This window comes from Pezoporus flaviventris, unplaced genomic scaffold (genome assembly GCF_033815535.1).
Source record: "Pezoporus flaviventris isolate CSIRO_AGI_PZ_B2104156 unplaced genomic scaffold, CSIRO_AGI_Pfla_v1 ptg000045l, whole genome shotgun sequence".
Lineage (NCBI taxonomy): Eukaryota > Metazoa > Chordata > Aves > Psittaciformes > Psittacidae > Pezoporus > Pezoporus flaviventris.
This window is the reverse complement of record NW_026892593.1, coordinates 8,711,397-8,724,538: the sequence shown is the minus strand read 5'-3', so window position 1 is coordinate 8,724,538 and position 13,142 is coordinate 8,711,397. Positions and strand designations below refer to the sequence as shown.

Below are 13,142 nucleotides of genomic sequence, written 5' to 3'. Positions count from 1 at the left end.
TAATGCAACCCAGCATCCTGTTGGCTTTCTTAAAGAGGGGCCATCACTTGGAGAGAAAATGTGAGCCATGTTCTTTATTTATTGAAGGAGAGGACTGATTGTTTACATTTCCTGAGTACAAACTTACATAACTGAAGAACACTTTAAGTCGCATGTGCAGTATTCTATATTTTTAGAAATATGCTAATTCAGAAGTATGTTAACATAATCCTTTTTGGTTTTGGACAGTGGAAAATTAGAAGGAAAATAACACGTGGAGGCAAACCATCAGTGTAATGGAGCCAAACATCTGAAAGGATGTCATGATTTGTTTTATCATTCTTGACAAACACAGAACAGAAAAATAAGATTGCTCCTTGTGCACCACAAGAACACTTCCTCAATTCTGAACTTTCTATTTCAAGTCTCTGCACTCACAGTGCATTGACAGTACTCGAATCATAGAATAGTGTTTCTTCAAAATCTCTTCGGTGCTTCACGTAGCACTCTGCCTTCCAGGGTAGATTCCACAAATACAATCAGTTCAAAAGAGAAAAATAAAGAATTTTAAAGCAGTACTGTGCATGTGGCAAATAACTCAAAACCTGAATAAAAATTCTGTGTGTTCCCATTCTTTGGAATTAAGAAACTATAAAAAAAGAAATTATATTATTTTTGACATTCTTAGAAGCATTTCATCATTTGACAACATTTATTGTCTAAAACTGTAGGTACAAATCATCAGCTCTAGTTTGCTCCTACAAAACAAGCTTTTGTTGTTTTGATGTACTTTCATTTCAGAATTAGTATACTAGCAGTATGCTAGCGTACAGTTAAGAAAAAACCCCAAATCAGTCATTTACCTATTAGACTGAAAACTCATCACAGACAAAGAATGATATTTTATATATGATCATTTCATTGACTTCTGATTCTGTTAAATAATACATTTATAAAATAATCTTACTGAGTCATGAAGGAAAAGTCTGTTTTGCAGAACTTTATAGGATCAAAGCCTCATAATAACCTTCAAAACATCCTGCCTCATGATTGATTTGAAGAAGGAGATTTAAGTGGGATTTTACCTAATGTAGTATTAAATTAAATTCCATATGTATCCTAACATTGATTCTTGGGTCAAGTTGTTCAGTCTTGAGGCTATCTATTGGACGCTGAAAGTCCAAGTAAGTTGAGAAAGCATTTGTTTACTAAAATGTGCAAAAAATGTGGTATTTATTCACCTTATCTTCAATAATGACAGAAATTTCATAGATAATCCATAGGGGCTTTAGAAAAGAAATTCAGGATTAAGATTTTGTTGTTTTAGGAATAAAGCAAAATAAGACAAATACATATGATATTGCAGCAGCATCTAAATATTGACTAATTGAATTGAATCATATCTGAATGCACGTTTTGCACTGAAACTCTCTCAACCTGATGTCTGAAATCCATTTTCCAGCTTTAAGTTAAAAAACAGTTCAAGTGAAAAAATAATCTGAAACAATCTGTGCAGGGGTATTATTAGTTGCTTCAGTATAATTGGTTTTGGCTTGCACGGAGGAAAACACTGAATTGCTGCTATTTGTGGTATCAGATGGCTATGTTAAGCAAACAGTGTTTTTCCAGACAAAGAGATTAAAAGTCCTGCAGACTGCAGTAACGTTGTGCAACCATTACTGAATTCCAGAAACAGATATTCTACTTCTGTCAAGTAGAAATGTTGTTGAGTTTGATCTGATTACCTGCTACCTACCATCTATCCTTTTGAGAATGGGTATTTCACTTAATTTTAGGCCTCTAACATAAGGCAGTACCTAGAAACTTACCTTAATTTATCTCTATAATAATTAGAGAGGGAGAGAGGTCCCCAGAGGTGATCAGACTTTTTCAGGTCTGACCTGCCTTGGGGTCTTTTTTGCTCTTTGCTATACAGAGATCCCAGGTTTCATAATTGTCTAAAATAGACACCTCAGTTATATTCCTAATCTCAGTGGAGTAAGCAGTCTGTTTTTGCAGTCTGTTTTTAAAATAGCATCAGTATTATTAGCACCTTCTTGATTCAGCATTTTCCCCTGATTTTAAAGTCCTCAAAACTGTGGTTCCTCTTCTATAATTATATATCGTAACTGTGATCACCAAATTAGATGGGTACTCTTAACAGTGTGCTCATGGTAAAAAAAAATAAATCCCAAGAGCAGCTCTCAGCAGGCTCTGTTAAGCCTCATGCTTTCCTTCGATTAGCAGTCATAGGAGTAAGCTGCAGTTGGTTACAATTTGAACTGGGTCTTACAAAGTTTCTTCAGTTTGAACAAGCTCAATATTGCATGAGTGACTGTTCTTTAGGATCAGAGTTACTCTTTTTCTTAATAGCAAAACTGTTCAGCAGTTACAAAGGGGAATACTACTGTCACAGCAGCTAAAGCATACTTGAACTGCTTAACAAACTGTGGCTGATTTTTGAGCAGAGTGAAAACCTCAGTCTTCTTTTGAAAAGGCATCGTGTTGAGATTAAAATGAACAGTGTTATTACCATGCATTACAACAAAGTGTATGATGTAACGTACCCTCTCTTCTCTTGGGAATGGTTTACTCTCTGTAGTATATAGAACAAGAACAAGACTCAGTTACCAGAAATTCACCTCTTGAACTCTAGGGAGTGATTTGTTTCACTTTAACATATTAAACTACTTGGTGCATGTTGTAGAAACATGCTGTCTTCTGTCGCTGCACTGCTTGAAAGCCAACGAGGAGGCCTGTTGCAGGGTTAGGCAAACTCTTATTTGAACAAATTAGTCATGCCATGTTAAAGCAATTAGTGCTTCTTGACCGGCAGAGGATGTCCAGTACCTCCCTCTGGCAACTGCTTGCATGATGTTCACAGTTTAAGCTAATCCCTGCTCTACATACTGGAGGTTTTGGCCTGAGAAAACTTCAGTTAGTTAACATTGTCCTATGTTACATATGCCAATAGGGAGTACAAAACCGTAGAATTTGGACGACTGAATTTCATATTCTGTCATGAGAATTGGGACCCATCTTTCCATGCCAGTGTTTTATCTTCTGGCGATCACTACCAGTTGAAAAGAGGATTGCCTTTGACATAGCAGTCCTACACTAATACTGGTTGGTCTGCAATCATTTGAGGTGGGCAAATTCAAAATATCCATGCTGATAGGTGAGATCTGTGTTACCCACATCAACCACATTCCCAAAGTTATGGTGTCCTTTTGTGCAGCAGACATCTCAGTTGGAGGGGGTGTTAGACACTGGGGTGCACCAACAGGCTCTACATGCTCTGACCTCCTTGTGATTACATGATGGTTACCTTTCTGTGTAATCCTTTCCTGCAACCTTCCCTCCTGCCTCCCAAGATTTTGCTCTTTTTCCTTCAGCTCCTTGTTAAAATATAGCTGTTTGCAGAGGAGCCTGATCCAGGGTTACACAGCTCTACCTTATCAGACCTGACCTTGAACATAGGCAGCTGACAGAGTGTAGTTGATAGGTTTTACATCATCATGTAAAATTACCTGTAAAATACTCCTTATAGCTATTTTGATGGAAGGGTTTTCTCTCTGTCATTTTGCAGTCTGTTACAGACCCACTGTATATAAAACATTTATGCTACACTTATCCTGAGCTTAAAAGACATTGGACTGTGTCTTATTTGCATCCACAATGCTAACGGTGCCAGTGTGTGTCATGAGCAACACCATGTTCTGCCTATCTGGACATGGGACCTGCATGAACACTTCAAGCCTCAGAACACATTTGACAGACATGTAGCCAGTTCCCCTCTAGTGCTGACACTCCCCGGCACAAGGGAAAAAGTGCAAAGAGTGCCACAATCCTTTATGAAGGAAGGCCAAGACACGCAACAAAAAATATTTCAAGCAATTTATAAAGAAAGGCCACCCCAACCTGAAAATAAAAAAAACATCTGAGTTTAACATGCATTTTACCATGGATCTAGAAAAAAACAGTGAAGATATTTTACTACATTCCAGCCTTGCTTCAAACCTGATTTGAGCATCTGCCATTTTCCCTTATAAAGTTGGGAAAACAAATGTAGAAGGATGTGACAATGACATTCATTGCCACTCCCATAAATGGTGTTGACTGTAGGCTTGCTAAGACATAACTCTTTTGTTTCTTACTTAGATTTCAGTTGATGGCTTCAGAAATATTGCCAGTGGCTGCACTGGGATTCAGAATTTGCTGATCAACCAAATGCCAACTCTTACAGACAGGTGTATTCAAGTAAGAAACTGAAAATAAGTCTGTACTTTGAACAATTTTGTGGTGCTGCAGCTGGGTTATCCTCTCAACTGACTTTACAGAAAGTTATGCAGATACAATTTAAGAGGAAATTTTTTTTTAATCTGGTACCAAAATGTATTTATCTTGCTCACTTGCAATCACTTTCAGAATATTATAGTTATCTTCTTTTGCTACTTAGGTATGGCTGAATTATGGTCTTCCAGTTTATAAATGAGAGTTTTCCAGCTTTTTCAGCGTTAAAGCAAACACAATATATGGCAACAGCATCCTGCTACTGATTTTGCCCATCAAAAAAGAATTTTCAGGCTTCTGCAAAAGTGATTGTTAACTGGATCACTGTCTAAGGTGTCTGCCATACTTCATGTCTCCAGTTACTTAACTTCTTTTCCTTGTGTTCCCAAACCTAATAAATATATGGAGAATTTCAATAATTTATATACTGCTGAATTTACTGTTAAAATGGATTGTAACTATTTGTTTGAAATTGTAACATTTGGTATTATATGTGGAATATTTGCTCATCTTTTGTTACACGACAGCTTAGGTATATGAATATTTTATTTCACCTTTTTCTTTTCAAAGGCTGTGGTTGAAAAATGCCAACAGATAACATCTGTTGTCTTTCTTGACTCTCCACATCTTTCTGATACAACTTTTAAAGCCCTTGCTGAATGTGAACTGGTCAAGGTCAGCATTGAAGGTTAGTATAATCCTCACAATTAGTAAGATAATGTATTTCTAAAATTCATCCAGATAATTTGAAATACATTTTTCAGTGAGTATTTGAATGAGGCCATTAATGTATGTCAGATACGTAACTAACTTTCATCTTCATCTATTTCAACAGGGAATAACCGAATTACTGATTTAAGTTTCAAGTTAATGAGTAAATGCTGCCCATACATCAGGCACATTCATATGGCTGACTGCCAGAGGATTACAGATGCTGGTCTCAAGATGATTTCACCACTGAAGCATATTCTTGTACTGAATGTAGCAGACTGCATAAGGTACTGTATCACATCCAGATTTCTGCAAATGACTGCAAAGGAATTTTAGTAAATTATGCTCATAATAAATCCTGTTAACACATCTTTCAGTTTAAAAAATAAAGTATTAGAGTATTAATTCATGTTATCTTAAGATGAAAAAAAAAATCTACAGGTAGTTCTTTTTCCTGTATTATGTTTTCAAAAACGCATTCATTAGTCCAGGTCAAGCAAAAAATTTACTGTAGACATAACGTTATTTAATAGCCACATCATATTTTAGTGCTGGAATGTGGCTATGAAGATGAAAATTATAATGAAAGACAATTCCAATGCCACAACTCTATTAAAATTTAGATATTGTTTAATTTTGTGACTATCAAAATGATACTTGATAAAGTACTAAGATACAAACAAAACTGCCAATTTTTTACAATTACCAAGACAACATTGTAAATTGTGTTGTAGAGGAAGGATGTATTTCATGTGAAGACTTCCACTTCAGTTCTGTCATGTGCCAGTAGAAAGAAAGATAAATGATAGGGCAGCTGCATGCTTGTTCCTTGTCTGTGGCATGATGATGGAGTCATGGGTGGGAAGAAACAGAGCAGGCAAAACCTCCAAACATTTCAAAATCAACAGACCTATAACATAATACAAAGAAGCAGAATGGCTGCTTGTCTTAAATTTCTGCTGCATGTGGAGTTTTAGATTCTGCTCTAATATGTCACTGAAGTACTTTTTGTGCCTGTTGGTGCTGTGCCTGCATAAAAATCTGATATCATTGCATGTAGATGCACTGAGAAGTGCTGGAGTAATACCATGACATCATGGTGGTTGTTCAGCTGGGCAGATGGGACAGCTGCCTGCATTTTCTGGTTTAGCATTTAGAAGGCTGGATTTTCCAGCCTGTTAGCCAAATCTTAGGCTGTGAGTGTGTTTGCACATGTGTCTACTGTCTCTACTGCTAAAGAATTCCTGAATTACCTTAACAAAACGTTTTATGTAGTTGTAAAGCTATTGTAAAACTCTGTATTCCTATTATGCCTTTTGCAGACGTTTATGAAAGTTTCAGCATTCACAAAACTATAGACTGTAACACATCTAAACTTGTGTGGTGTGCCAGATGCTCACCAAAGCCACCCTATCACTCCCCTCCTCAACAGGGTAGAGAAAATACAACAAAAGGCTCATGGGTCGAGGTAAGGGCAGGGAGAGATCACTCACCAGTTACTGTCATGGGCAAAACAGATGTGACTTGTGAAAATTAATTTTTCACCAATCAAATCAGAGTAGGATAATGAGAAACAAAAACTAAATCTTAAAATGCCTTCCTCCCACCCCTCCCTTCTTCCTGGGCTCAATTTTATTCCTAAATTCTCTATCTTCTCCCCACCAGCAGTGCAGAGGAACAGGGAATGGGGGTTGTGGTCGCTGCATCACACATTGTCTCTGTCCTTCCTTCTTCCTCAGGGGAGGACTCCTCACACTCTTCCTCTGCTCCAGCATGGGGTCCCTCCCACAGGAGGCAGTTCTCCATGGACTTCTCCAATGCAAGGCTTTCCTATGGGCTGCAGTTCTTCACAAACTTGTCCAGAATGGGTCCCTTTCACTGGGTAAACTTAGCATGTGTATTCACAGCACAGTTATTTAGAAAGTTATAATGTGGCTATTTCAGCCCTCAAGCCCAGCACGGTTCCAGAATATCTTTCTTTTTTTTGTTTTGTTTTTTTTTTTTAACATATAATTGACTGTATTGCCAGGCTCTGCATTCCTTAGGGACTTTATCCAAATTAACTATTCTGGAGCTGTATTTCTTAAGTTTATCCCAAATGAAAACCAACTGCACTGTGAGATAACGCCAAAACTACCACAGTGGTTGAATTAATGCAGTGATTAACACTTTACGAATTATAGCCATCTGTAGCTTGTTGTCACACAGTGAGGCTCTGTTCAGGTTATCATTTTATTAGGAGTCCTATTCTTTACCCATATGTTTCTGGGACTTCATTATTTGCCGTGATTCTTTGTATTGCAACAAACTGTGCAAGCCAAAATATGATTCTGTCCTACAGAATTCTGGGATTAATTTTTTGTTCATCAGGGAACAGAGAAGAAATACCGGGAATGCATTGAGAAGCTAAGCGTACAGTAATGTTAAACATACCAGAGATATGAACTGAATTGAAACGCCCAAGTTATCATCAGCTCTCTAACCCTCTCAACTTGGCTGACAGATTTCCTACGTACTTAATTTTTATAACCCTTGTGTGTATTACAAGTTAGCTATATGCGAGTTATGCAACTGCATGTTTAACTCAGGTTAATTCTTCACTTATGTGGATGAAACAACTAATACGTGCACACTTACACTACCTATGACTTTGCTTCTGTGCTAGGGATATATTTTCCTTTAAATTAATTCAGTTCCTTAAAATAACAAAGATATTAATACAAATATTACTATGAAACAGGTTCCAAACTCTGTCTTTTGGAGTGCTGTCATATCTGAGTGTTGGAAATAATGGAAGTTCTCATAATCTCATATTTGAGATATTTTTTCGTATCTCAAATACACTTCTTTTTCAGTAAGTTCTGGTTTTCAGCAGTTCCAAAGAGCAATTAATCAAGCCATTAATTATTCTGACTCTTTTGGGGGTTCAAAAGGCTGTTTAAAGAATACTGTTATTAAGTTCTGCTTATCTGCATTTTAGGTTGCTGGATGCAGCTTGTATATCCACTTACACGAAGTAGAAAAAATATATGTTACAAATATTGTCTACATTTCTCTTTTAGCATCAGTGATGAAGGTGTAGTGCCGTTTGTACAAGGTTCTTCAGGAGCTAAGCTAAGAGAGCTGAATTTGAGTAATTGTATTCATGTCACTGATGCTTCTGTCACAGAAATAGCACAAAGGTAACATGGTCCAGTACAATATTTTTCTAGTGCAATAGCATTGCAGTACATTTCTAATATTCCTAATATGCAGTATATTTCTAATGTTTCTAAAATTCTTAGTATGTTAATAAATTGATAAAATTATACAGCCAATTGTATATAAAAAATTGTACTAGATAAATGATTAATCCATTTTGGCATCTCTTAAAAAAGATCCATTATATAAAGGGGAATTCATCAATATAAATATGGAAACCTAATAAGACTTAATTTGGGGGGGGGGGGAGTGCTTAAATGATGTTTAACAATGACACAACTGCATTAAAAGATTAGTATGTATATGTCGTATTTTGTAAATTCAAAAAATACTGATGTCTGCAAAAACCAAAAGCTCTCTGTTGCTGTACCTCTTCAATTCCAGTTCCTCAGAAAGAGCATTGGTATTGGCAATCAAAAGACCATTTTTAAATCTCTAGAGAGGACTGGAGTCAGTCACTTCACTCCTTTCTAGATCTCTCAGTAGGCCCCATTTATGTTTTCATTACAGTACTTGTGAATAATCATAGCATGTTTGCTGGTTAGGCAGGGAATGTGTTCTCTGTTTTAATGATGGATTGTTACCTCTAAGACTCTGACATAGTACTTGAGGAGTCACATATCTTTAGGTCTTCAGGTTTGGTTATGGGAAGATACAGTTTATGGTGCTCACATACACAGTAAAATTCAGTTTTCCATCTATAGTTAGTGAGTGCTGATTTGCAGAACCTGGCAATGTTTTTCCTTGCTGCGTACCATTATTTACATGGCTGTAGCAGGGTGTGGGTACAGCCATGGGGTCCTGTATTATGTTGTTGGATTGAGCTTGTAAGTTCCTTTGCTAGATATTAGAGATTTGGAGATGGGGGAAAATAAAACTAATTTTTAAAGTATTTTTATGAAAAACAGCTCCTTGATTTCCATATTTTGATTTAATTCTGTTGCTGTTCATCGTATCATAGAATCATAGAATAGTTAGGGTTGGAAAGGACCTTAAGATCATCAAGTTCCAACCCCCCTGCCATGGGCAGGGACACCTCACACTAAACCATCTCATCCAAGGCTTCATCCAACCTGGCCTTGTTTGAAACATTTGTGCATTAAGAGTGGAGTTCTTGGAAGTGCCTATAAAAGGTATAAAAACTTTAGAGTGTTATTTTCATAGGTCCCCTGAAAGAAACTTAGCAGGGGTTATTACAAAAATGAACTTGCTATGCTATATTGCTGTAATAAAAGCAGAAAGCTGACACTTGTGTTTCTTTATTTTAGATGTCATGAATTGACCTACCTATATCTGTGCCACTGTGAAAATGTGACTGATGCTGGAATTGAAGCCTTGGGAAATATGTTGTCATTGATATCCCTTGATATCTCTGGAACCAGAATCTCAGATACGGTATATGTATGATTAAAGAATGAGAAATGTGTTTACTGTTTATCTAAGCTTCCTGAAAAAACAAAGAAGCAATATAAACCCATTTAAAAACCTGCCTGGCTATGAAACAGTGCTGTTAAAAAGTATTTTAGAAACATGTACAGTACAGTCTTAGCGCAGGTGTAGGCAGTAACAAATAAAAGGTATTTCTTAAGTCAGACAATTTGGACATTTGAAAGAGAGAAACAGAAATTGCCAGAAAGTTTGGCTGCTATGAAGCTAATCTGAAAAGAATGTTTATTAAGCAGGTATAGTTTTGCTCCAGGAGGATTGGGCCTGAGAAAAACTAGGGAAAAAAACTATTTTTAACATTTAAATTGTGTTTTCCATTAACTAGATTTTATGGTGCAAACTCAGGCATGTTAGCTGTAGCTGAGGCTCTGCTGTACACTGTGGTCTAGAAAATAATTGCTAGTGAAGGAACTACTAACAAGGTATCTTCAATGTGTCAAGTTGAAAACACTCTGGAAAGCAAAACAGTGAGTGTGGGAGCCAGGTTAAACGTCACAGACCTCCACATTAGATGTTCTTGTCAGGTCCTGGCTTGTGTGCAGGGTTCAGAGCCAGTTCTGCTCTTTCCTCTACTTCTGGGGCAAACACTTCACTGAACACAGAAACGTAGGAGAAATCTCATGGAGAAAAGTTCCCATAGGGGCTATTTGCTCAGCCACAGTTCAACCAGATTTCTGACCAAGAACTTTATTACTTGTCTCCAATAGAGAGTTTGTGCTCTGTGCAAAAGTAATTAAAATGCCTGAATCTTTTAGAGAGGCCTGAAAATAAAAACCAAAATTAAGCTCAACCAAGAGGGTTGGGAAATCCAAGATCAGAAAAATCATATCTGAATGAAATTTGTGCTGCCTTGAATTTCCATGTTTCAATGTAAATGTTTTCTTTCTCCTTGCCTGCCACAACTAGTCTTTTAAAATGCTGTCTTGCTTCTTACTCTAGTTTTCACATAGCACAACTCATGACCTCGGCAATAAGCCAAGCTCTTTTGCTTATACTGCATTTCTGAGGCTTTCAGTTTTCTCTCTCCCACAAGACAGATAAATTAAGCCAGAAACTGTTCATTTATCCATTTGTGTGATTTCTGTTCCGATTGCCAGTACTAGCTACAAAACTGTTATGGACTTTGCTGTTTGCTGTGTTTGGGTATAAAACATTCATGCATATATAATAAATACATTTTCTAATCTTAAACCATTAATTTGATAAAAGGAAATCTAGAAGTCTGCTTTGTAAGAAGCTGCTATTTGTATGCTTTGACTTTATATTATGCATTTTATTAGCATGCAAAGTTGTATTAAGATTTCTTTCAATTTAGACTTAGTAAGTATTGCTTTAAAAATGTAGCACAATGTTTTATGTGCAGTAATCAGCACCATTACTCTGTGCTGATGAAGAATGGTAAGGCTCATACACTTTCCTGCAGCCTGTGCAGCAGATCTCTCTTGCTTTTGCTGTCTTGCTATATAGTGTGAAAAATGTAGAATGTACAACATAGATTTGCACTACAAGAGAGAATTTTCCTTTCTGTTTTATTTTCAAATGACAGCAAAATCATTCTGCCCATCAAAGCAGAGCAGAATTTACTACAATAAGTTATGACAGACTTAATCAAAATGGGTTTTTCCACTGTTGGTGCCTTCCTCTTCTGTAGTTGAGGCATCATTTGGTGCCAAATAAGTGAATGTTCCTGTTGCAACCTTGTCTTTCATTCAGGAAATTTGTTGCATTTGGAAGAAATCCATTAACTCTTAAAATTATCCCTGACAAGAGAGCCTTGTTAATATGAAATAAATAAATACCCTGTAGACTCACAGTAATTAAAAACTGCAGTGCTGGTAAGAAATACATCAAAGGTATCTCTCATGCTTGGTGAAGTTTTTTATTCTTGTCCTCAGTTTACTCCTCAACAAAAAGACTGGAAATTGAATAAAAATAATCGTTGCATATATTCACATTTTGGTATGGTGTAGAAAGTTATGCATTTTACACAGAAAGAATATGTCTAGGCAAACTTCTAATCACAAGCTAGAATAAGGCACGTAATTCATCATGTTTAAGTTGTATGTGTGTTTAAGTGTCTTGCTGGATAAGTCAAAGACCATTCATTAACAAAACCCAGTATCATTCAATGAAGAGGATGCCAGCTACATGCATGGGAGATACCAGCAGCATAGTGAAGAAGTTACTGCTCTGTTCTCATTAGGACTTTGACTACATTGCTCTTACTTTCATAAAATATATAACATTAAATAAAGACCCCACAACTGCATTCTAACCATTAATTTATTCACTCAGTTCCTCCAGCATTCATTCTTTTACATTTCAGAAAATATTTCCCTCTTTAGTAAAAATTGATTTTTTGAAAAAACAAATAACACATTTTCAAGTCTGAATAACTTTTTTTTTAATAGTGGGGATGACATTGGTTCTGGTTTTATCATTCCGGAAGTACTCGAGATCGCTTTCTTAACGTTATAAACAACTTAAAAGACACTTGGAAATGAAAAGATTTGCAGCCTAGTGACAGCTTTGAAAAAATCCACAATGACTGAGCAAAGCTGTCAAGTTCTTTGAAAGAACTCCCTTTAAATTCTTTGAGCAAATTCCCTTGTTTTCTAGCTAGTCTGCCACCCCTCATTGTTTCCCCTTGGATTTTGCTCTTCTAAACTCCTTGGAATATAGACCACAGTGTTTTAAATTGTGAGTATGGTGAACATGTTCATGAATGCACAGATAATGCCACAAGTTATTTTAGACATCATTCTGAACTTATTTACAATATATACAAGGAATTTAAGCTTCCATTGAGGAGCTGGAAACATTAGCGTTTAGAACCAAAACCTGTTTATCTTTCCTGTAAAAGCAGCCTTTGCGGAAATGCTTCCATGAGTTTCCCATGCTTCCATCAGCTTTATTCTCATACTGTCCATATTTTTGTTAAAACACTTTGAACTCTTTCTGATGTCTATATGATGCAGCTTTGGCAGCTTTGCTCCAAGGGTGAGAGTCTGGAAGTGTGCAGCTGCCTGGCTTTCCTCATTCCAACACAAGCTGCTGATGCACATAGCCTGGACCACCCATCTTCTTGGGACATTAAAAAGAAAAATAAGCGTAGAAGTGTCAGGACATGTGAAGAAAGTGCCTTAAATCAAACAGGATTTAGACAAAAAAGTGTAGCAAAGAATAATAGAAGGAATTGTTAAAGAGACTTAGTTCGCTCCTGAGTTATGTAGAGTATCGATTAGCAAAAAACTGTAGATGCCCTGACACAGACTCAGGGAAGATTAATACCACTGGTGAATTGCATACAGTGTAATAATGAGAGATAAAAATAGCCTAAAACCTAAAAAATAGGTAGAATACTTAAACATGTGAAGAACCTCGATACACTTCTGAAATAAAAGATAAAAAGAAAATATGAAGTATATAGAGAAATATTCTTTGCTTTTACATTTTCTTCTGCAATGACTGGCATACATGGAAGTTCTCTTGTGATAATCTAAGGCCCAATT

The 13,142-nt window shown here is 36.5% G+C and overlaps 1 protein-coding gene across 5 annotated transcripts in view; it reads left to right on the top strand.

Annotated features, from left to right (window-relative positions):
• The window catches only part of FBXL13 (F-box and leucine rich repeat protein 13), an 84,555-nt gene that overhangs the window by 49,534 nt on the left and 21,879 nt on the right, over positions 1–13,142 (top strand). For all 5 annotated transcript variants that reach the window (XM_061467366.1, XM_061467368.1, XM_061467365.1 and 2 more), the window contains 5 exons: positions 4,141–4,239; positions 4,843–4,960; positions 5,108–5,270; positions 8,046–8,165; positions 9,453–9,579. In XM_061467366.1, coding sequence (XP_061323350.1) covers positions 4,141–4,239; positions 4,843–4,960; positions 5,108–5,270; positions 8,046–8,165; positions 9,453–9,579 — 627 coding nt within the window. The remainder of the gene's footprint in view (positions 1–4,140; positions 4,240–4,842; positions 4,961–5,107; positions 5,271–8,045; positions 8,166–9,452; positions 9,580–13,142) is intronic.